A 22,370-nucleotide genomic window follows, 5' to 3' on the forward strand; every position below is an offset into this window, starting at 1 on the left:
CAAGAGAATGGAATGCTTACCCTTCTGATGAACTCCATGTGAAGACGCTGGGTTGCGTCGAGGCGACAACTTTGCAAATGAAGCACAACCTTGATACAATTTGAAGGCAATGTGAAGTCAGGGCCAACGTGAACTTTCATAAAAATGAACAGGACATGAAGCAAGTTGACAGATCACGCAGCTTTTTGTAGACGGACATCTTCCTACCTACGCTTCTCGCTCCTGCCGCATCGCATGAACAACATTCTGCCAGAAATGACTCACATCTTCTCGACGACGTCCGACAGTCTGCTGGTGGCGATTCGAGATGTATCGTGAATATCTTCAACGTTCTTGGCGTTGTCCGTCGTTCTTGATCCATGCATGAACCCCTGTCATCTGCAGGTTCGATGCTGTGTAACATTGAGCAACCCTGCCACCTCCGCTGGGGTCCCGCCGTTAAATGTGACAGCTCTCACATACTAGTACTCCTCGAACGCCCATCGCTCTTTGATTCATTTCACCTTCCATGCCACTCCGCGAATGCCGTGCCCACATGCATCAATCTTACTTCGCCACCGCAGCACTCAGTACCTGTGTCCTGAAGAAACCACCCTTTGTCCGCTCAATGACCTGCTGGTACACGCTCTGCGGCGGGTGATTCATCAAAACAGTGCCGGCCTTGTAGTCGATCTTGGCGTCTACTCGGGTATCTCTGATCAAGTTAACGATCCACTTCTCGCCTTCTTCTGCGCTGAGGCCGAGGCGGAGGGAGAGGTCCCTAGATAGAATGAATCAGTGCACGATCTCCGACTGTATAGATACTAAACTTACTTGATGTCAATCCGTTGGTGGATCTTGCAGTAGCTCTCGGAGATCAGATGGCGAGCGGCATCGAGGAAATTATCAGAGGCGGCGACAAGGAAGAAGTCGGAGCGCAGGATTTCGTCGGCTTCCGAAAGACGCTTCTGCGCTTCCTCAAAGTCGAAGTCGACGTACAGTGCCTTGATGAAGCCAGTGACGGGATCGTTGTACTCGTACTGCTCCTGCCTCACGATCCTCACCAAATCTTTCAGCTGCCTCTGGTAGTTGCCGAGGGCGTAGCTGTTCTTGCCACCCGGTCGGTTACGGTTGGTGATAACAGCCGCAGCCAGATAGCGAAGGATCCATGGACACGACGTCTGGATAGTGTTGATGTAGGCGGGAGAGAAGAACATTTCCGTCAGAGTATCGCGGGCTTGCTCGTAGTTGAAGAATGGGAACAGTGACCAGTGGAGTAGCCAAGTGCGGTGTTGCAGCTGAGCGAGCGGGTTGTTAAACAGTCTCGTGTCGATGCTCTCCTTGATCTTGGCCACTTCCTCCATGGCGCTCTCCCAGTTGGTGGTCAGGATGTCGCTAGCGAGCTTGCCCCATGTGGCGCCATTGACTTTGTCGTTGTCGGTGCTGAGGATGCGGAACTGGTATAGTAACTCTGCAGCGCTGTTGTAGTCTCCACAGCTATACTGGAACTGGCCGTATGCGTACAGTCCGTCCACCATTTCGGGGGTCACGCCGTGGGTCTCCTTCAGGTAGTTCATGTTGCTGACTTTGTCTGCGCGGAGGTTGCCGATGACATCTGCATCAGACAGCAGGCCTTGAATCTTCTCGGTCTGCTCTTCATACTGCTGCCGTTGGTTCAGCACATCCTCGCGCTTTTTCGCAAACTCTTGTGGCCGTTCTGAGAGGTTGTTGAGCTGAGCGTAGAGGTCGCCAACGAAGTCGCTCATGTTCGTCTGTTTGAGTAGGCCATATTTGAGCTGCGTGATCTCGGTCGTGTCTTCATCCTCGGGCGTCTCTTCCTCCTGGAAGTTGAGGAGAGGGAAGACTAGATGCCGGTCGAGGTTCGGGAGGAGTTTGGGAAGGAGGTTGTGTTCTTTGGCGATTTCCTGGGGCGTCTTCGCCTGCTGTTGGGCGCCGTTGAGCATGTCGCTCGCGCCCGGTGGTTTGGAGTCTGCCATGCTGGGTGGTGGTGTTGTCGAAGTTTGGCCTCTGACGTTGAACTTTTGGCTGTGCGTTTTGCAAAGTGCGCTAGTCCGCATCTGGTCGGGCATGTGAAGAAGCACTCCTTGACCAGCTTTACGATTGTCAAGACTCTATCCACCGCCGCAATGCCTTCCACCGCGCCATTGATGCCATTCCTCCGCCCACTGGGACTACCGCGCCCTTCAACGGTCAGGCATTTTTTGTGCTTCTCCACCAGTCCGCAATGCCTCGCATCGTCCGCGCAGCAGCAGAAACCACAGCGCAGAGAAGGTATACTACTACAGTAATCCACTGAAGAGCACCTACTAATCGTATGCCATTCTAGACCGCAACCTCCTCGCATCCAGAACAGCCTCCGCCACCTACCCGCCGCGCCACGTCCCCTCGCTCCCTCGCCCTAAAATCTCCAAAGCTTCCCGCCGCGCCGCCCATCCTCCAAAGGAGCGACAGTACCCAACACGCCAACATCCTTACGCTACTCCAACCCCCCATCGCTTACGTCCAGAGCCTGTCACGCCGTTACCTGAGAAGCAGTCAGCCCCGAACCTGGCCTACTTCGTCAACAGAACGCGCAGTAACGAGCTACCCGTGTACACCGACAGCAAGCGAGGCGGAAACCTGAAGTTGACGCTGGTTCGAAAAGTAGATGGTGAGGTAGAGACGCTGAGGAATGATTTGAGAAGGATGCTTGGAAAGCGCGTGGGTCTGGAGGATGAGAGGGTGGTGGTCAATGGGGTCACGCGGCAGGTGGTCATCAAGGGTCATTACAAGCCGGAGGTCGAGAAGTTTCTGAGGGAGAGGAGGTTCTAGGGAACTAGAAGACGCATACGAGGAAAGCCATTGCAGCCACCACTCATGATGCTGGTCCACGCGCCAGGCACATCGATGGGATCAGGCGCAGAACCAACCTGCGTGGAGCTTTCGAGTATGGGCGCAGAACTGCAAGGAGTGGCGCTGTCATTCTATCTGAGACGGCCGAACAGTTAGGGCGTAGTGCGCTGACAGAGCGTACATGGAAGGAAGAATTACGGGTATTGCCAACTCGCGTCGACCACAACGAGCTTCACCGACGCTTATATTACGGTCGACAGTCGACGGTTGCCAGTCCATCGTCGCTCAAGGACCGATCAGGCTGGCATACATGTATGCTAGTCCAATGTACACTACATCCAGCGTGCTTCACTGCTTGAAAGACCTGTCGAAGTTCAGACAAACCCTCGAGATCCTCGACATTCACCGCTCATCAGGAGGTCAATATGAGAGGTTTGCTTGGTGAGTATGGTCTGTTCATATTCCTTACACAGCTACTGTTGTACATTCAATTCACATCTATCTATCCACGTCGCACGCTTTTTGCTCCGCGAATGGGCCACGCTGGCCTCCCGCTCTCATCTTGCTCTCCCAGGCGTTTCTTGGATCCCTCATTGCCATAAAATCCGCTTCTCCCGTCGGCCGGATTGCGCGGCCGATTCCCTGCGCTTCTCGCGCGCATACGTCGAATACGTCTGGACATCGCTAACCCCCCCTGCAGCAGTGACAGGACGACGTAGAGCCTTTCGTCAATCATACATCCTCGCATTGCCTCCTTTCCCCAGAGAGAGCACGCTCGTTCCTCACCCCGGACTCCCAACCACACTCCCCTCCTCCGTCGACCCAACCACGCTCTCCACTCCCTCCACCCCACCCAACCACCCCTCCACACTCCCCTCCGTCGGCGCCTCCTCAATCGCGCTCTGAATACTAAACATCCTCCAACGAATACAATCAAAACACACCACCCGATGCACCCGCGGCGACCGGAACGCCTGCCCGTTCTCGCAGTTGAGGTAGCGGGTCATGAGGGCGCACTGCTCGTCGACGATGTCGAGGACGGCTTGGCAGGTCGGGCAGACGGACCATTCCCAGCGGCACATTGCTGGGGTTGGGCTGTGGGACAGGGTCCGTTGGGGTGGGCTGGTGGGTTGGAGCGGGATTGCGCGGTGGAGTCGAGACGGGCCAGAAGGCGGAGAGAGTTTCGTTGTGCGACTGGGTTCTCGTGGTTGTCAGGAGGGTTTAGTTGTGCATGTCCTTGCCGGGTAAGATTATTCGTTGGATGAATGCGGCGGTGGTTCTTGTGTGATGGAGGCTATAGTCCGAGCCAGTGTTGCCGAGCCGTCAGTGTGAATATGGAAGGCTTGTCGATGTAGTGGCCCGAAACTGAAGTCCCATAACCAGGCCTAGTCAACAGAAAGTTCAACACCGCATATGAGCAAGAAGTAGGAACCGGGAAGTGTAAGGACAAGGAAAGGGAATCCATGTCGACATATACACTTCGCTAGGCCCTGCATACCTACCACAGCCTCGAGGTCATCACCTGCGTTCGAACACACCATCCGATCGCCCACTACTCACTAACCGGCCTGCATAAGCGCTCCAGCCGTCCCGCCAGAGCGTGTGATTCGCCTATAGACGACCGTGTCTTGGAAGATGTGGTGATGGGCCTACCAGAACGGGTCGTAGTGCGCTGCGAGCAGCACGGGAGGATGATCCGTGGGCGTGCTGTGGTTGGATCGTTGCGACACGGCACGAGCGCGGGGATGGCGCGAACTGGCGGACCGTGCAGATCGGGGCAGTGTGTTTGGTTTGGAGCGGGATGAAAGAGGGTCTGCGCTGGCGGGAGGAAGGCCTAGTGGTTCTTGTGTTTTTCGCTGGCGGCTTGGGTGTGAGGGGACACCGGTATGGACGGCAGCAGATATCTTCGTGCTTGTGTTGCTGCAGAGCCGTTCGAGGGACAATCATGCCCGCGAGAGAGGATACCATGGATGTGCCAGCGGCTTCACGTCCCGCTTGGACCGGCGAGAGCGGCCAGAAGGGGCTGCTGGTTTTAACCGCAAAACTCAATTCAAACTGTCGCGCCACCAGATCATAAAACCCATCAATATGGTTCGATTGTGCCTGGACCACTGCGGCGGCATCCACCCAATGGTGAACGGTAAAGGTCAGGCCCAGTGCGGACTGGAAAGTCTCTATTGGTGCCTACGCAGACTGCCGCCGGTAAATGTGTCGACGCCTTTTTTGTCCGATCAACGGATTCAACTCCGCCTCGGGTATGAGATTCACATGGCGAAGAGAAAGAAAGGAGTCAGTTGGTCTGGCTTCCGGTCAAGAGACTGCTCCGCTTATACGAACCACAACATGTCTCTGGTCTTTTTGGTCGCCATGCTGGCCGCGATCCTGCTATGATGGCTTTCTAGGATTTTGTCGTGGGAGAGAAAGATTCACTGGGGTTTTGGAAAGCAGGCTTTTAGGATGAGCATCGCAGTGACGTTTCCATGCCGAAGGCTCTGTTACGCGGACACGTACCGGACTGCATGCTAACGTGGCAGTCCACCGGTCTACTGGCACAGCGTGACACGACAGGGTGAGATCCGCCCTCCCAGGAGTCGGGTGCATCGCTTCGACATGGTTCTGGTGCCTGTGGTGCGCAAGATTGGGCTTTTCACGTGCTGATGTCGTGTCACCGTGCCATCTCATCACCCTCCAGTGACACGAGCCCATAGATCTCGCGCGGCAGCGTGCGAGAGTTCCAGCACTCTCGCACTCGCAGGGTCAGTGGATGATGCTATGCTGTGGGAGTCAACAATCTCGCGCAGACGAGTCTGCAACACGTCAACGGGACGATAACTACCCGATTGCCGTGCTTCGTGTCTCCAGCAAGACCCACCACGGCGTTCTTTTACAGATTAGCCAGTCGGGTTCAAGTCCGGGCGCCTCAAACGATGTTGCAGGTGCCGAGGCAGTAAACGTTTGCTCTGACAGAAGATGGCAGCAGAGTGATGTCAATCGCTCGCTCCAACGTGCCAGATATCGCACTGGACGCTCCGCCGTCGCATACCGCCTTCCTATCTACGTGTAGCCTGAGGAAGCTTCCAAAGAAATAACATGGAGCGTAGCTTTTGCAATGGCAACTCCTTGCAGAGATGAGGACCCTTGCTTCCACCTTCATGCAGTATTTGAGATGCAAGATCTTAGATCTTCGGAAACAGCGCCTCCCGCAGCTCAGATCTGGAGGCAAGGGGCTGCATCCGTCACACTGTCGTAGGTGGAGGTGCCAGATCGTAGACACTATCTGGCGCGGAAGAGCATCAATCTCGCCAATCTCACTCGGGAAAACTCAATCTCACTCTGCTCCACACTGCGATCGTATGCCTCCAATGAGCATCGCACGGGAATAGAAACTTTATCGAGTGCTCGCTGTCTTGCTCCACCTCGGTGCAGCGACCTCGCTTGGAGAGTTGCGGGAGATGCCAGCAGGAGCTTTTTCGGAGAGCCTTCCGAATCTCAACTCTGCAACCCACGCAAGATCTGTCGCCCCACGGCACACCCTTCCAAGCTCGTGGAGATCAGTAGCGAGGACCACCGCGGATGAAGAACCTCTTTCATGCTCGATGCGCGATAATGCAAGGCGCAATCTACTTCCTGGCGACACGATAGAGCAGCCAGGTGTGCGTTCCAAATAGCGCGAGGAAGATGCGGCAGTGTGGCAGGCGATCTACCACAGAGCGCGGAGATTTCGTTGAACGACCTGGAAGCTCATCACGCCGACTCCTCGCCCGACGACCAGCGACCTTCCTATCTGGCTCTAGCGGGATCTCAGTTTTCGTGTGGACCAGAGGTACCGATCGGCGATACAGCATGGCCGCATTGGCCGCGCGAGCTCATCACACCAATCACCTCCCGCAGCGGCGCCATCTCCTCTTCGCTTCTACAGCCGGCAGCTGTTGCTCCGTCAATGCCAGCGCCCAAGACGATCGAGCGGCGAGCGCCAATGTAGGACAGATCTCAAATATGCCACTCCCCGATTCTAGTGTCTTTCGTCCTTTTCCCTCGACATTCTAAAGCTCACTTTTTTCCCCCTCCAACACACCATTCAGTGTCTGCCATCGTCTTCACAAAGCAGACTCATTGTATTTCCAATCAGAGTTGACTTGGCCGACCGGAGGATAAGCCTTCCGTTCGTCGCTGGCTACCTAGGAAAACACAGCCGCCCCCGCACGGCGAGAAGCAACCTTCCGCTCTAGAGAACGCCTTTTGCCACCTCGCCTACCACGGCTCCTACATAGCGACTACCATCTGCTCTATTCCCTTGGAATTATTCCACATTACTGCTTCGATAACCATTCGTCGCACTCCTCACTCACCCCTCTCGCCACTCGATTATAACGGGTCCGTCCCTCTTTGGTGACAGCAACTCGACGTCGATTACCTCGACATGCCTCCACACCGTAAGCATACCCAAACCATCAATCGCGCTGAGTTGTGTCGTCTGACGGATTGTTCCAGGAAATGTGCCGAGTAATACACCTTCCATAAAGCCTGTCAAGCCGGAGCGAACACTGCGCTCCCACGAGGAGAACCAAGAGAGGTAAGCTCGTCCCACCACAACCCAACGTGCTCATCTGCTCGCGTCGCACATTGTGCCAGGTCTGACTTGTACGCAGAGCCTACATTGCCGCGTCGCGACGAAGCGACCGCAGTCTTGAGGCTCGAGTTGAGTCAGCACGAAGAGCCTCCGATATCCACAAGAAGCGCACCGGGCGGGCGCTGCGCGTCACCGAGCAAGATGTGATGAATGAGGAAATGTACGAGGAGGAAGATGATGACATTCCTTGGAGATATCGCAGTGTCACATCGCACCTTCCTCTTGAGGATGGCCTGCTTAGCCGTCGGTTGCAGTCGATGCTGTCAGTTCAGCTTGAACATCAAAGATTGCTTGGCCAAGCTGTCAACAGCACACTCGAGCACAACCCACAGTTTCGCAACCAGGACTTCAGGAACCAGGCACAGTTCGTCAGCCCGAACATGATGCAGATGCCACAGTTTAACCAGAACTCCATGATGCCTCCACAACAGCTCAACAGGAGCCCTACAAGCTCTCGACACAGTCCATACCCCATGCAGCAGGCTCAACAGCAGCAACAGATGAAGCCGCAGTACCACCAACGGTCAGCATCGATTGCTACACCACAGGAGTGGTCTTCACACTATCAATACAACCAGTCCGGTCGGACAACACCTGCACCGGCTGCCACTGGAGATGAGCGTCGCATGTCCGTACCGCAGAACCCGGTGCAGCAAGCGCAGAGGTCTTCGAGCTATTCATCACACCCATCAGCTCCAGCAACACCTGCCTTCCAGCAACCGTCGGCTGTCTCGCCCGAGCAGCAAACCCAGCAAAGCGCATCGCCCTACCAGACGATGAGCCACGCCATTGGACCTTTCACAACGAACCTCCCGATGGACACGCAGCAGCTACTCGCGGGATCAGACAACTACCCAGCCTTTGACCTCTTCGGGCCGTCAAACGACTTCCCCATGAAGGTCCCGCAGCAGCCGTTCTACAGCTACAAGCCCAATGCATCCAGTGGCAATTCGAAGACTTTGCCAAACACTTCCGTCGGCCTCGACCAGACCCTCGGCACAGCTTTGGACACGAACTTGACCTGCGATACGAACAGCGGTCCCTACGACACACCGAACTCTGCCAGCACCGGACCTCTCAACTCAGCATTCACCGAGCCCGGCTATGGTTTCGGCTTCGACGGCACCATGGGCAGCATGTTCGGCATGGACCCGTTCGGTGGCGCCAGTGGTGGCAACAGCGGGCACGTCACTCCTGGCATTCCCGGCTACAACGAGCCGCTGTTCAACGACTTTCTTGAACAGGACATTTACGGCGACATCCACGCTGGTCCCGCTTGAGCTACTCCGGGATTCGATCAATGCTGATCGAATAAATTCCTTATCTCGAGAGAGGCAAAGCCAGTGGCTGCCGGCATATCACGGCAAAAGAGTCTGCCAGGAAAGCGATGAAGCTGAAAGAATGCGCCATCGCACGGCATCAGACATTCTCGGCCTTCACTTCAATCCCACTTGTAACACTAGCCATGCCTCCGTCGCACTGCGGCCGTGGAGAGCATCCAGACACCCATCTCTTCAGCACATGAACAACGGTTATCACGGCTGAGGGAGCGATTCCGCCGCAATCGGCGAAGGCGCTTCGCGGAGGACGATGTATATGCGGCTGGAGAACGATAATCACGCGAGGAGGAACGAAAAACGCAGGGGACTATGGGTGAAGCCGGCATCCAGCACCATGCGCGCTGAGGAAAGGCTCGATAAGTTGGAAGCACATGATTAGTAGTAATGATCAATAACAGCATCGACATCTAGAGATAATCTGAAATGAGCACATCTGTTCGCTTGCTGCAATTTTCCATTCCTTGTTTCTTGTAAAATCATGATCTATGCTCGTCGCTCTAAGTAAAGCCCAATGCAGGATGCTCGAGCTTCATTCCTCTGCACAATGCACACTGCAGCAGTAGTGAAGTCCACCTCCGCCACCCCAAGCCAGGCACTCGTATAGTCATATCTCGCTCACCCCCTCCCACTTCATTCGAGCTATATCCACACCTCACGCAACCTCCTCCCCCTGAGCCTCAAGCTACTCCCGCGCCGTCTGGAAGAGGTGTCCCTCCCCCTCCCCCTCCGCGACCTCAGCTTCCGCCCCCTCAATACTATCCTGCACATCAGCCTCCTCCAAACCTCCAACTTCGCTGCCGGTGGTCGTCTCGGGCTTGATGTCGTCTTCGACAGCGGCGTCGAGTTGGCGGGCTGTGGTGCTGTCGCTGGTTTCGGCTGAGTCGTTGGTTTCTTCTTTGATTTGGCTGTTGGATGGGTTGATGACCTGGTCTTCGGTCTCGTCTTCGGTGTTGGGTTTGGTCGTACCTGGTGGGGAGGGGTTGTGTTGGAAGCAAGTTTCGAAAAAAGACTTGTTCAGGTGCACTCGACTTCACATCATCCAGCCCTGGATCCAACACAAAAACGAAGCACAAAAGAGAAAACATACTCATCCGCCTTCCTCTTCGTCCCCTTCGTCGTAGCCTTCATCGTAGGCCCCTTCGCCGTCGCAGCACCACCACCACCAAGCAACTTCTTCCTTGCCGCCAAATAACACGCCGTCGCGCTCGCCGGAGTCTTATACCCGCCCCTCGCCTGCAACTTCTTATAGTCGACCTACGGCGGCGCTCGGAAGCACTGCCACGCCATGACGATGAGTTTGCGGTCGTTGTCGATCATTTTCGCGCCGTCGGCGTTGAGCATTTTTTTGCGCGCCGCGAGGTAGCAGGCTGTCGCGCTGGCGGGAGTTTTGTAGTTGCCCATGGTTTGGAGGCGTGTGTTGTCGACCTGGAGGGAGGTCAGGCTAGGGCGGGAGGGAAGGGGATGGGAGACGTACGGATGGGGTGGTCTTGAAGCAATTCCAGGCGTTGACTAGCAACTTGCGGTCGTTCTCGGTGAGGTTGGATGGGGCTGCCATGGTTGTGGTGTCGGACATGCTTTATGTGTACGGGAAGAGGAGGTTGTGGGATGATTGAGGGAAGAGGAGGATGTGGAGTGGTTAGTGGTAGGAGGTTGGTAGTAGGAAGTCGAATGGTTTAAGAAGGTTGGATGGCAGGGGTTCGAGTGGTCATAAGACACTTGGTTGAAAAATGGTTGAGAGGATCAGGGGCTCCATGTGATAAATCTCAGTGAGTCGTGCATGTGATCGGTTTTCACTTTGAGCTCTCGCTAACCCACATAGATTGCACAGTCTGCCTCCGATCTCCGAGATAGCTGCATTTGAAACCGAATCGAGGTGTTGGTGCAGCGTGTCGTTATGCTGCCGTGCTGCTTGCCGTCATATTCGCGCACCGGAAGGCTTCGATACATCCTGCGCCTCTGCCACTGCCGCCGCTGCCATATCGCTTGTGCATAGCAAACAAATACCTCCTTAGAACCCGCGACCGCCTCCCCTTCCTCTGCCACGACCTCTGGGCCCTCCGCGCCCGCCTCCTCTCATCCCACCGCGACCTCCTGGGCCGCCCGGACCACCTCTGCCTCCACGATCTGTCTCCTTCCTCGCCTTGTTCTTCGGCTTCGGTGCGTCGTCGATGAGAAGTGTGTCGAGCGGAAGCGAGTCGGGGAGGATGAAGTATCGAATCTCCGAGCCGCGGATGTTGATATGGTCGAGCGCGATCTGCGAGCCTCCCTTTGGCGTCATCTTTGCAGTGCGTAGTGAGGTGTTCATTTGGGGAGAGACCGAGGCGATGGTGCCTTGGACGATGGTGCCTCCATACTGTTAGCGATGCGCTCGGACGAGTAGTGTCGCAATGCGCTCCTTACCAGTCTTCAGCTCAATCGTGACCGACTCGTTCGTGCATTTCATCAAGAACCTATGCGCCCGTCAGCCAGGCTCTCGCAGTCGCAGCCTTCAATCGTTGTTCAGCACACGACAGCTTCAGGGCTGCTTGGAGTAGTCGCTTACCTGACGAGCTTCATGGTTGTGGCGGTATACGCTGTTGCGCGTGTCTCGGTTGGGCGAAGGATGCAGTCGTAGAGGCGGGATTGTGGTGTTGTCGCAGTAATGCGTCGTCGTTGCGCTGTGCTCGATAAATTCTGCGCGAGTCGTGAAGTGAGGTTGGACTGCGCTTAGTCACGCTTCGAGGTCAAATTGCGAATGAGCCGTCGAGTCTTCCCACGACATCACATCGAAGAAGAACGAAGCCAGTGAGCAGCTTGCCGTCTGCATTTAAAAATCTGCTCGCGCCACAGACTCCATGAACAGCTGCAAGAGACACAGACCGCTCGCCTTGCCTCTCGAGATCGGCTGACATTCGAGACGCCACCAACTTCGAGGATATGGACGAAGACACTCTGATGCAGGATGGTCCCCATGACAACTACCCAGAGCCAGAGGCCGCAAGCTCGACGCCATATCCGGCCCTTTCTGACAACGGACCGGCTCTGTACCTTCCGGAGAATGGACTTCTCGACGGAGAGTCACCGCCTGTCACGACCCCACCCGCGACCTCCTCACAGTCAGCGGCAGGAAGTGGTTTCAGCACGCTTGCGGACTTCTACCAACTGGGCGAGAAGGCCTTGTTCAATCTCAGCCAGCTGAACAATAACGCTCGTGAAGGTCGACGCTGGGCCGACCCCACCTCTGGCATTGTCTACGATCGTGCTCCAGCGGATCAACCTCGATCCTTCACGACAGATACTAGCCATGCCGCTTCCAACAGGGGACCGCTTGCTCTTCCAGGTTTTCATTTCCTCCCAGACAACGATAGACTCGACAGCTTCACTCGCCAAGCGCAGCAACATCCACCTTTCTCGTTGATCAGTACCCGGAACTCACCACCGCCACCTCCTGTGCGCGCAAAGGGGCCCGGCCGACCTCGAGGCAGTGGTCGAGGTAGTGTTCGAGGAGGGTGGAAGAAAGCACTCAAAGGGACTGAACATGAGGATCTCTTCAAGAAGCCAAGGCTCACCCGAGAGGCCATGGGGACGAGGAAGGCTCGGCCTCGGGGTAGAGGTAGAGGCAAGGCGATTGCGGATCCTGGCCACGAATACAAGACTTTGCAAGCCCGAGCGACGACAGCATATCTTGACAATGATCTGGAAGCTGCTAAAGAGTACACCCTTGCTGCGCTCAAAGTCAACCCTGAGGTGTGGGCATCATATTCACTGCTGTTCGAGATTACGCAGAAGCAAGGACTAGAGATCGAGTCTATTCAGGTCCTTGCTTCGGGTGCGCCAGTGAAGCGAGATCCCGAGACCTGGGTCGAGGTGGCCAACCGCTTGCGGGCATTGAAGGGCGAGGACATATCAGAGGTCGAGCGGGAGTTTGTTCTGAAATGCTACGAAGAAGCCATCAAGCTCGAGGCCAACAACTTCAGCGCCCGACGTGCAAGGATGCAGCTCTACTGTGAAGTGGGTTACTGGCACAAGGCCAGGAAGGAGTGCGCGACAATACTATCGCTACACCCCGAAAACCTGGAGATCCTGTGGCAGTATGCTAAGCTGTGCGATACTTCTGGCTTGCTTGACGACATACGTGGGGCGATAGATTTCTACCAGCGGGCTTTCTATCTGCAATCGAATCAGCCCACGTTTGGACCGGCCGAGGAGCAGTGGGACCACCTCAACATGTATCTGGAGATGGTCATCAAGACTGGTCCCGCTTGGAAGGGCTTGCAGGATCTCAAACGCATCGCCAGATGGTTCTTGGGCCGTCATCGGGAGAGATTCTGGGAGGATGTCACTCAAGATGATCGAGAGTTCGACGAAGGACCCGAACGAAGGATACTCTTACCTCAAGTGCAGTTAGGGCTTGCCAGCCAGGACAGTTCGCTCTATGGCCTTGGTCTTCCAATCGAGCTTCGTGTAAAGCTTGGGATCTTTCGCCTGCAGATGGGTAGCGATTGCCACAGCGAGGCTTTCAGACATTTCGAACCTCTCCGTCAAATGAGCGACCCAGAAGACATCGACAACCTTGCCGACCTTTTCTTGGACGTCGCGAACAACCTCCGAGCACGTTTCATGTATGGCGCAGCCGTTGAATTCTACGACCGGCTCAAGCCAGTGTCGGGCATGATGAAGCGCGAATACTGGATGAGCTTCGCGCTATGCTGCCGGGAGGTCGGACGCAACGACGAGGCAGAGGAATGCTACAAGAAGGTCATCAATGCTGACGCGCAAGAGACCCAAGCCCGGATCAATCTCATCAAGCTTTATGAGTCGACCTCTCGATCATTGAAGGCTCTCCCTATTGCCGACGAGCTCATCGGGATCGGTCGCACTGAATCACTGAGGCATGCCAACCTCTCCACATATGTCACGGCCTGCCGGCGCCTGAAGAAGAGAGAGCTAAAGCCAAAGCCAAGGAAGATTTCGAACGCGCAAACGGACGCGGAATACGATCTTTTTGACGGTTCTGATGACGAACAGGAAGTAACGGCAGAGAGCGTGAGACCGCCTTCTCCCCCACGGCCCAGCAGACCGCCCCAGAAGTTGAAGCCACTCGCAGCGAAACCGCTTAGGAATCCGCTATCTGAACAAGCCACTCCTCCTGTTCCTATACAACCTACTTTCGGTGACGTCCCAGACTCGTCAGAAGATGAAAGCGAAGACTCCCAAGATGAGGACCAAGTCGATGAAGTGAACCATGCGGGCGAGAACAATGACGAGGGAGGTAACGCTATTGAGGGTGAGGCTGCACAGGGGCCTACATTCGCGCGGCGAGGCAGATACTTGGACTCGCTTCGAGAGCAGAAGGAACGGGTAGAGTCGAGGTACGCAAAACTTACAGAGTTGTGGCCCGAGGCAGACAAGAACCGCGGTCCGGCCATTGCCCACGAGTGGATACAGCATGCCGCCGCGATGGCGAATGAGTTCAAGCTGATCAAGGAGTTCTATCCGATGCGACACCGAGACAAGCTTTTCACAGGGCTCCGGACCGGTATCGATACCGAATCAAGGGAGATGGTGGCCGAGATGACGGCAACGAGGAAGAAGCTGTTGGAGACTGCTGCCAGTCTTGGTCAAATGGATGGCACTGCGATATCTGCCAGTACTGCGGAGACGGAGTTCCACGGACTCACGTTTGCTGAGTGGCATCGCATCTTCTCGAACCTCGCCCTTCGATACGCTCAAAGGTCGGACCATCAACAATGCTACCACATCTTGAACAGTGTGCTCAAGCCAGCAAACGTTTTTCGGGAGGACCCGGAGTTGAGCAAGGCCACACTCTCCGTCAGCCTGTGCTGTGCTTTCATGTTCAACGACACGCGATTCGTCCTGGAACTAACGAAGCGTATTGAACGAGTTCACGGCTCTGCGGCCACCACCCACCTCATCGCAGCCTGCAGTAGGCTCGGCTACGGAGAAACGAGATTCTACAGCAGGAAGACCCACAACTGGCTATCCGCGGCTGTGGATGAGCAGGATTTCATGTCCATGCCGTCAGAAGCACGCGACCAGTACGAGTGGGATAAGTACCGTAGCAAGCTGGACAAGAAGCTGGAAGCAGCTAGTGATGCGCAGCCAGCAATTGATGCAGGCGTGCTGACGACTTACGCCCACACGATCGGCCACAGTTCGTACGGCGAAGCGAGCATCGCGGCACTGCCGTACCTCCTTCGCGCTCTCGCCATTGAGCCGGAGAACGTGGTCATCAACCTCAGCATCTCGACTGTATACGGAGCTCATGCCGCGCGGAAAGGGTTGAGCACTAGTCACTACGAAGTGGCGCAAGCTCTGGCTTTCCTCCATCGCTACTACGATCTTCGTGTAGCAAGTGGGAAGGTTGGCCATATTCAGGAGGCAGAGTACAACATGGCGCGCATGTGGCATCTGCTCAAGATGACGCATTTGGCGGTGCCCGCTTATGAGAAAGTGTTGGAGCTGAGTTCGCAGGTGCAGAGAGAGGCGAAAGGAGGGGAGCGTGATGAGGCGGAAAACTATGCGCGCGAAGCGGCGTTGGCATTGAAGAGCATGTACGCTGCGGTTGGCAACGACGCTGCTGCACGCACGCTTACTGAGGCGTGGTTAGTCTTGTGAAGTGGCGTTTTTGGTTTTTCAGTAGGAAGATACCCACTCGGCATTGTTTTATTGGGGATGCATACTGGAGGAGAGTTGAAGCGAAGGCTGCCTTGGACCTTGAAATATCCGTGTATAAGTAACGCTGTAGTATGTACAATCTATGGTTCCAGCTTCCCATTCGCAGCCTTCCCTTTACCACTGCAGCAAGCCCTGACAGCGTTCCAGTACCGCTCAGCGTCCTCGTTCAACATCGCACAGTGAGGAGCGGTCGTGAACACTTCCTCCCGAACATTCGCATAGCCCGTCCGCTTAGCCTCCTCGAAATGCTCATGAACATGCTCAGGGTTGACTAGTGCATCGCCCTTGGAGTATAGATACAATCTCGGAATACTTGGATGAAGTATCGTCGTATCCAACAGCATCCGTCGAATCCGGGAGATGGCGTCTTCCAGACCCAGCGCAATCACGGTCCCAACGTAGCACGCTGTGAAAGCGTACAAGGCATACCATCCGATGAAGCGGATGACAGGGTTCTTCGGCAGCGAAAACGACATTGCCTCCGCGCCACTCGAGACCCCTCCTCGACCGGGACAGCTGTCGAGGATGGTGGCGGAGAAGACCAGACTTCCATGCCGTTCGGACAGTCGAGACGCTAAGTCTGCAGCATTGTTCCCGCCGCCGTTGGAGAACATGTGCAGAACAACAGGCCGATGGGTGTGCGATTCCGTCGGATTATCCTGGATGTGGGATGCGATGAAGTCGACGGCGGGCTTCACATCGGAACCAACGAAGATTGAGGGGAGGCTGGCTTCAACCAGCAGGATCTCGGCTTGAGGGTAGAGGCGTCGGTAGCCGTCGGTGTATTTGGCAATGTGTTTGGGGTTGGCCGACATCCAGGAGCAGATGACGACGAGGGATGGTTCGTCCGGGTGGAGAGGGGAAGGAGCGGCGTGGCCGTTGGACTGCGGGGGTTTGTACAGGGAGATGGTGTCACTCAAGTGGACGAAATCTGGGATGTGCGGTTGGGCCATTGTTAAGGATACCGGACCGGAGTAGTGTGAAGTGACTTATTCTTCCTTTCATGTCAGCGAGGACGAGTCCGAGTGCTGATGGAGCTAGATATAGGACAAGTGGCCCGAACGGCCCACGGTATGGCAAAAGTCCCTACTCCGGTATATACGCCCGTACGCAGTTTAGAGAATGTTTCCTGTTCGTCGGCGCCCTTCGCCATCCTACGGGCCAAGCCTGATGTCGGTGTGCATGTGAAGGGAGTGGAATGTTTAGCCTCGGCGCACAGTGCTTCCTCTTTGGGACTGTCTCTGGTACTTGCATCTTTACGACAACGACAACTCGCCTCGCCCACAAGCACCTTCACAATGTCCGCCGCGACCCGCCTGAAGGCGATAGCAACCCTTGCGACCACCTCCTTCGCCATCCTCGGAATCTCCGCGCTACCCTCCGTACGCGACTTCATCACGCGACATCTCGGACCCAATGGCTTGAAGAACGCCTACCGCGTCTTAGCCCTCATCTTCGCGTTGCTCAACCTCAAGAATCTGCCGGGCTTCTGGCATCTTCGGGTACTAAGAGGGATATCGTACCAATTGTACTTCCAGCCGACTGTACAAAAACCGAAACACCTGTTCGCGCCAATGATCACGAGCTCCTTCAACACCCTTTACGACTGCGACTACAATTTCCACAAATCGAATAGCACATACTTCGCCGACCTGGACGTTGCGCGAGCGAATTTGATGGGATGCATAATACGGACGGGACTGGCAAGGCTGAATCGAGGAGACGAGGAAGGATTGCCCGAAGACACAACAGCAGCCAAAGGGACATACGTTCTGGCACTCGGAGGCGTAAGTTGCTTCTTCCAGCGGCAGATTGAGCCTTTGCAGCAATTTGAGATATACACGAGACTGCTGGCGTGGGATAGGAAATGGATATACTGCGTCAGTCATATTGTGAAGAAGGGTGCGATCAAGCCGGATAGCTATGCCCTGCAGCCTTGGAAGCGAGGTAGGAAGCAGGCTGCGGAGGCGAAGAAGGAGGACGAGGATCTGACGAAGCATATCTTTGCCACGAGCGTGGCAAGGTACGTTTTCAAGAAAGGTCGGTTGACGATTAACCCGGAGATTGTGCTGGAGAGGTCACGCTTGCTGCCTCCTCGACCTGTGGGTGTGGGTTTGCCGCCGCGAACAGAGTCGGTTGCGCCAACTCCTGCGCCGGCTGCGGAGACACCTGCAATGAACAGTGCGGCTGTCAGCCCTGAGGCTGTGGTGGCGGAGGTGAGCAGTAAGCTGGGCTCAGCTGCAGACGACACCCCTCGCCAGGATGAGGATTGGACGTGGAACGATATGGAGAACGAGCGCTTGCGCGGACTCGAGATCGCTAGCCACTTCGACGCACTCGGCGCAGCGCATGGAGAACTGCGAGCGGGCACGGTGTTGGGTCAGTACGGCGACTATTGGTGAGTGGTCGCCATGTGGGCACTGGACATATTGTGCTTTCTCAAGATACCCGAGCGACTTGCCCTGTACACAGAACATAAATCTTTAGATTGAGATCAGGGTGCTGCTGAGGTCTCATCTTGTCCCCACCCAGAGCAGTACGGAACCTCTAAGAGCGTCCTGCACCTTGCCCGAGAATTCTTCGCCATCATTCCTCGTCACATCCACACCCCTCTCCTACTCTTCTCCCTCCTCATCCAACCAGCCTCACTCCGTAAGCGTCTGCTGGTGAAAACACAGAGCGAATTTTTCCCCATCCCACCTCCAAACGCTCGAGCACAGCGCCTCAAACGCCGTATCCTTATCCTCCGGATCCTGCGCCGGCCGCGTCGCTCTTGCAAGATAACTCACAATCGCCGCGTCCTTGCCCAAAGGCTGCACGTCGATTTTGGACAGCTCAAAGGACTTCCAAGGGATAAAGGCCGGGGAGCGCAGGATTTCGTGGACGGATGGTTCTGAGCGCGAGGTCACTTTCATGCCGAGGGGGAATTGCATTATACAGTCGCTTTGCAAGGAGGTAAGGTTAGTGGGAATGCCCGGGGTGGTAGGTTTCGGTGGGGGGAGGATTACTCAGTTATGAAGGGGATCATGCCCTCGCCGGTTTTTTGGAGGGCACGCCATGTGGCTTCTTCGAGGTCTATTATGCGGATCTCGAGTTCTTTGTCTCTGGAGGGCATGTTGGGCTAAAGATATACAGCAGAGTATGGCAATGAGCGAAGGTAGAGGACATGGTCAGCCGACAATGCCTGGCAAGTGGGATGCGGTGAGGCTTCTGCGCGTTTCTCGAATCGACAGAACAAAGTGCCGCCGCTACGGTCGCTGCTCCGACCACGACATTCTCGACTCGAGCGAAGAGAAGAGGCCATCAGTCCGGGCAAAAAGTACATGCCGAACGAAGCCTCGAGCCGCCGTCGACGTCGATGCACTCCTTCTCCGACAGCGCAACAAAGTTGAGAGGGCTGTCGCGGCTCTGGCAGTTCTCCACAGGCCGCCAAGCCGAGCACCAGCTAGCGCCCTCTCATCTGAGCCAATTAGAGTCCGACCTCACAAACTTGCATGTGACAGCGGCGATATCTGGATGAACAGCTCATGAAGACAACCACGCTCAATTACACAGGGTCATTGCTAAGGTATCGGACGCCTTGCAGCACGCCGGCACGCCAGCACGCCGCTCAGAAGCCATTCGCTTTCAGTTCGTTACATCGTGACAGCCGCAATTCTTACGACTTGAAGATCTTCTCCAGCCCGTCCATCAGAATATCCGCATGCTTCTTCTGGAAAATCAACATCGGCCTCAAACGCACCGCCTTCTCACCAGACCCGCCGATGTTGATACCGACACCCTTCGCCTTCTTCAGCACTTCATCCCTTCGTGGCGAGTCCCAGGCGATGAACGTGCCTTGGCCTTTACCACGTAGGTTCTGGACCTCTTTGGGATACTTCTTGCTAAGCTCTTGGAGACCGTTGAAGAGGTAGTCACCAGTGTGGGCGGTGTTCTCGACCAAGTGCAATCGCTCAATCTCCTGGATGATGGCGCGGAAGAGCAGGGCTCGCGCTGGGTCGCCCATCCACGTGTTGAACTGGCGGTAAGGCTTGTTCGGCCGGAGCTCAGGGTTGCCGAAGTAGTAGCCGGCCGTCTGCGCCTTCTTGGAGAAAGTCACCATATCCGGTGGGTCCTGCAGACCCCAGTGCTCGTGAGCCCAGAACTTGCCAGTAGCACCCACGCCGGTCTGTACCTCGTCGACAATGAGAAGGACGTTGTTCTTACGGGTGACCTCACGAAGGCCCTGGAAGAAGGCTGGAGAAGCGTGGTTGTCACCGCCCTCAGATTGAATGGGCTCAATGATGACAGCAGCTGGCGGGTTGTGGTATGTCTGAAGCAGGTTCTCCACTTCCTCCAAACACCTTTGCTCTTCTCTTGCGTTCTCCTCGGCATGCTGTTCGAGCGGGTATTTGAGGGCTGGGAACGAGGCTTGCGGCCAGTCGAAAGCAGGGATGTCGAGCTTGTGGATGGGTTTAGAGCGGGTGGTGGAGAGTGAGCCGAATAGTCGGCCATGGAAAGCCGTCTTGAACGAGAGAATTGACATGTTGGGCGAGCCAGGCGATTGGTTCATCATGGATGAGCTGATCTCTTCGGGAGAGAATTCGACGTCTGGACCGCCTCGCTGTTGCCGGCGCCTCCACATGAAGGCAGCCTTGTATGCGAGTTCGTTGGCGTCCGAGCCAGCAAGAGCCGTGAAGACCTGGTTGCAGCCTTTCGGTGCTACGCGAAGCATACCGGTCTCGAGGATCTCTGCCCAGTCGTGCTGCGGGAAGTTGCCCATGGCTGGCCGGTTGATAATCGCGGACACCATCTCGGGGCTGGTGGCTGCGAGGAGCAAGGACGGGTTGCTGTAACCGACGGGAATGGAAGCAATCTGCGCGTAGACATCGAGCAGGACGTTGCCGTCGAGGTCCGCGATGTAGTTGCCGTAGGAGTTTTGGTAGTTAGTCATCATGTTCAGTGAGCGCGTTTCGAAGATCTTGTCCAGCTCGACAATGGCCTTCTTGCTCTCGGGTCCAGGGATCTCAGTACGAATCATGGGCCCAGTGGGCTCGTCTGGGAAGTATGGCTGCTCGTAGGCTTCAGAGACTGGGGCCTGAGCCATTGCTGCTGCCGTTGCATTTCGTGGTGGCGTCTGCGATGCCATTGACCGCCGGGCCATGGGAGCTTGTGTACGAATGGCCCTGCTGAAGGTGGGCTGCATTCGAGCAGCGCTGCGGAGGAAGGACGCCATGTTTGTTGTTGTCTGCTTCGCTCGTCCAGAAAATGTGAGAACGAAGAGAAGAGGGAAGGCGAGCGCCCTGTTGAAGGCGAAGCTGCCCTTGATGAAGGTTCGTGTAATCCCGTTCGGCGGGCAAGAACCCTTGCTCACATCCACTTGCCTACCGAATCAGGAAGCCGCAGCCGGTGCAGTCACGTGCTCAGGCGGGGTGCTTCCTCGACCGGCCAAGAAAGGCTTTAGGAGTATATTGTTCTTCGGACATGCACTCTGTCTCGAGCTAATTGTGGATTGACGGCCTATATACTATGTAGACGTGTCCGGATGAGGGTAAAAGACCACCTAGCTGTTTGTTCCGGCAATCCTTCAAAGGAGTGACAGCGTTGAGACCTCGTCCAGCTATTCGGCCATCCCTAAGCCGTTCGAGCCCTTTAGTTGCCATTGAGACGGCCACCATAAGACGAGGGCGCCGGGTTGAGATGTGAGGCCTGTTGGAAGCGTCAACGAGCCACCGGACAGCTATCGTTCGCTGCGAGACAGGTAATAGTCTTTTGTCGTGCTAGACAGGACAACAAGCCAGCTCATCGATCATCGCGGTGCCTTCGCCGTCCATAAGGAGACCTCGATCTGGTCCGGCTCCTCTCCCGTCGTCTGTGATCTCTTTCCCGACTTCGTGACCGGTCTTTTCGATCGCGCTCTCGGTCTCGTCGTCTCTTCGCGTCCTCTTCGTATCGTGGCCGATCGCGACTCCGTGACCTCCTTCGTCGATCCTCCTGCCGCGAACCAGATCTTGACCCCGAACGTTCGCGGGAACGATGGCGCCTGTGTCGTCTCTCCCGATCCCGATCCCGTGATCTTGACCTTGATCGCTCCCTCCTTTTGGTAGCCCTGTCATCATCGTCGTGATCACGCCGTCTCCTCTCCCTGTCTCGACTCCGGTGTCTCCGCCTGCCATCGTCCTTCGACCTTGAGCCTCTAGTAAGCTCCTTGCCATCCTCACCAGCAACACCACCCTTCCCTCCCAAGCCCACGCCCTTCTCCACCTCTCCATCCTCATCATCCCCCAACGCCTCCTTCAGCGCCTGATTCATCTCCCTCTGCTTCTCCTTCCCCATCCCCAACGGCTCTTGATTCGCATTCGTCCGATCCGGCACCGGCAACCCCATCGCCTTCAACATCGCATCTTCCTCAGCCTCCTTAATCTTCCGCATCTCTTCCCGCTTTCTCTCCTGCTCCTTCTCCGCCCGCTGCTCGGGCGTAAGGTCCGCATCCTCAGCGCGGGCGTACCAAGATAGGTCTTTGTTCTTCTGCCAGCGCCCTACTGGTGCCATCACTGAGTGGCCGAGATAGTTTTCGCGGTGCTGCGAGTTCTTGACATCGTCCCAGGAGAAGTTGACACCGCCACGGCTGCCTTCCTTGCGTACCGTTTGAACCAAATCCATGTTGGGTGGTTGATTGGGGATTCCCTTCTTCTGGAAGACGTAGGAATTCGACCCTCCAAACGATCAAAGCAGCCTTCTGAGGTTGTCGGTGATCTCGTCAGTCGTACTACATGCGCGCGCCTGCGCAGCGGTGTTGTGAACTTGGAGACTGAATGTTTGAGCCGGTACTGAAGACGGTTTGAACTTAAAGCTCACACATGCATTCATATGTGCTCCGAAATAGAGTTGTGGCGGAAGCTGTGGCTGTG

The 22,370-nt window shown here is 55.9% G+C and overlaps 12 protein-coding genes across 12 annotated transcripts; 4 read left to right on the forward strand and 8 right to left on the reverse strand.

The window, feature by feature from the left end:
- Positions 1–546: 546 nt before the first annotated feature.
- Positions 547–1,976, reverse strand: INT6 (eukaryotic translation initiation factor 3 subunit E; the record flags this gene model as incomplete). Its single annotated transcript, XM_064800391.1, has 2 exons — positions 547–760; positions 814–1,976. 2 exons carry the CDS (start codon positions 1,974–1,976, stop codon positions 547–549), a joined length of 1,377 nt encoding a protein of 458 aa, XP_064661730.1.
- A 150-nt stretch (positions 1,977–2,126) lies between these two features.
- LTR77_003135 (uncharacterized protein) lies at positions 2,127–2,811 on the forward strand (the record flags this gene model as incomplete). Its single annotated transcript, XM_064800392.1, has 2 exons — positions 2,127–2,271; positions 2,327–2,811. 2 exons carry the CDS (start codon positions 2,127–2,129, stop codon positions 2,809–2,811), a joined length of 630 nt encoding a protein of 209 aa, XP_064661731.1.
- A 4,441-nt stretch (positions 2,812–7,252) lies between these two features.
- On the forward strand, positions 7,253–8,742 carry LTR77_003136 (uncharacterized protein; the record flags this gene model as incomplete). The annotated part of the gene is made up of 3 exons (XM_064800393.1): positions 7,253–7,265; positions 7,324–7,405; positions 7,482–8,742. 3 exons carry the CDS (start codon positions 7,253–7,255, stop codon positions 8,740–8,742), a joined length of 1,356 nt encoding a protein of 451 aa, XP_064661732.1.
- A 742-nt stretch (positions 8,743–9,484) lies between these two features.
- LTR77_003137 (uncharacterized protein) lies at positions 9,485–9,930 on the reverse strand (the record flags this gene model as incomplete). The annotated part of the gene is made up of 2 exons (XM_064800394.1): positions 9,485–9,830; positions 9,890–9,930. 2 exons carry the CDS (start codon positions 9,928–9,930, stop codon positions 9,485–9,487), a joined length of 387 nt encoding a protein of 128 aa, XP_064661733.1.
- Positions 9,931–10,056: 126 nt separating this feature from the next.
- Positions 10,057–10,375, reverse strand: LTR77_003138 (uncharacterized protein; the record flags this gene model as incomplete). Its single annotated transcript, XM_064800395.1, has 2 exons — positions 10,057–10,227; positions 10,277–10,375. 2 exons carry the CDS (start codon positions 10,373–10,375, stop codon positions 10,057–10,059), a joined length of 270 nt encoding a protein of 89 aa, XP_064661734.1.
- Positions 10,376–10,810: 435 nt separating this feature from the next.
- smd1 (Sm snRNP core protein Smd1) lies at positions 10,811–11,358 on the reverse strand (the record flags this gene model as incomplete). Its single annotated transcript, XM_064800396.1, has 3 exons — positions 10,811–11,148; positions 11,203–11,252; positions 11,345–11,358. The coding sequence occupies 3 exons, from the start codon at positions 11,356–11,358 to the stop codon at positions 10,811–10,813; spliced, it is 402 nt and encodes a 133-aa protein (XP_064661735.1).
- A 360-nt stretch (positions 11,359–11,718) lies between these two features.
- TFC4 (transcription factor TFIIIC subunit tfc4) lies at positions 11,719–15,420 on the forward strand (the record flags this gene model as incomplete). Its single annotated transcript, XM_064800397.1, has 1 exon — positions 11,719–15,420. One exon carries the CDS (start codon positions 11,719–11,721, stop codon positions 15,418–15,420), a length of 3,702 nt encoding a protein of 1,233 aa, XP_064661736.1.
- A 140-nt stretch (positions 15,421–15,560) lies between these two features.
- LTR77_003141 (uncharacterized protein) lies at positions 15,561–16,433 on the reverse strand (the record flags this gene model as incomplete). Its single annotated transcript, XM_064800398.1, has 1 exon — positions 15,561–16,433. One exon carries the CDS (start codon positions 16,431–16,433, stop codon positions 15,561–15,563), a length of 873 nt encoding a protein of 290 aa, XP_064661737.1.
- A 345-nt stretch (positions 16,434–16,778) lies between these two features.
- LTR77_003142 (uncharacterized protein) lies at positions 16,779–17,882 on the forward strand (the record flags this gene model as incomplete). Its single annotated transcript, XM_064800399.1, has 1 exon — positions 16,779–17,882. The coding sequence occupies one exon, from the start codon at positions 16,779–16,781 to the stop codon at positions 17,880–17,882; it is 1,104 nt and encodes a 367-aa protein (XP_064661738.1).
- Positions 17,883–18,125: 243 nt separating this feature from the next.
- LTR77_003143 (uncharacterized protein) lies at positions 18,126–18,595 on the reverse strand (the record flags this gene model as incomplete). The annotated part of the gene is made up of 2 exons (XM_064800400.1): positions 18,126–18,423; positions 18,489–18,595. 2 exons carry the CDS (start codon positions 18,593–18,595, stop codon positions 18,126–18,128), a joined length of 405 nt encoding a protein of 134 aa, XP_064661739.1.
- Positions 18,596–19,138: 543 nt separating this feature from the next.
- On the reverse strand, positions 19,139–20,695 carry UGA1 (4-aminobutyrate transaminase; the record flags this gene model as incomplete). Its single annotated transcript, XM_064800401.1, is given in 2 exon segments — positions 19,139–20,181; positions 20,197–20,695. The coding sequence occupies 2 exon segments, from the start codon at positions 20,693–20,695 to the stop codon at positions 19,139–19,141; spliced, it is 1,542 nt and encodes a 513-aa protein (XP_064661740.1).
- Positions 20,696–21,239: 544 nt separating this feature from the next.
- Positions 21,240–22,122, reverse strand: LTR77_003145 (uncharacterized protein; the record flags this gene model as incomplete). The annotated part of the gene is made up of 2 exons (XM_064800402.1): positions 21,240–21,655; positions 21,681–22,122. The coding sequence occupies 2 exons, from the start codon at positions 22,120–22,122 to the stop codon at positions 21,240–21,242; spliced, it is 858 nt and encodes a 285-aa protein (XP_064661741.1).
- Positions 22,123–22,370: the final 248 nt, after the last annotated feature.

This window comes from Saxophila tyrrhenica, assembly GCF_035928015.1.
Source record: "Saxophila tyrrhenica strain CCFEE 5935 chromosome Unknown scaffold_4, whole genome shotgun sequence".
Classification (NCBI taxonomy): domain Eukaryota; kingdom Fungi; phylum Ascomycota; class Dothideomycetes; order Mycosphaerellales; family Extremaceae; genus Saxophila; species Saxophila tyrrhenica.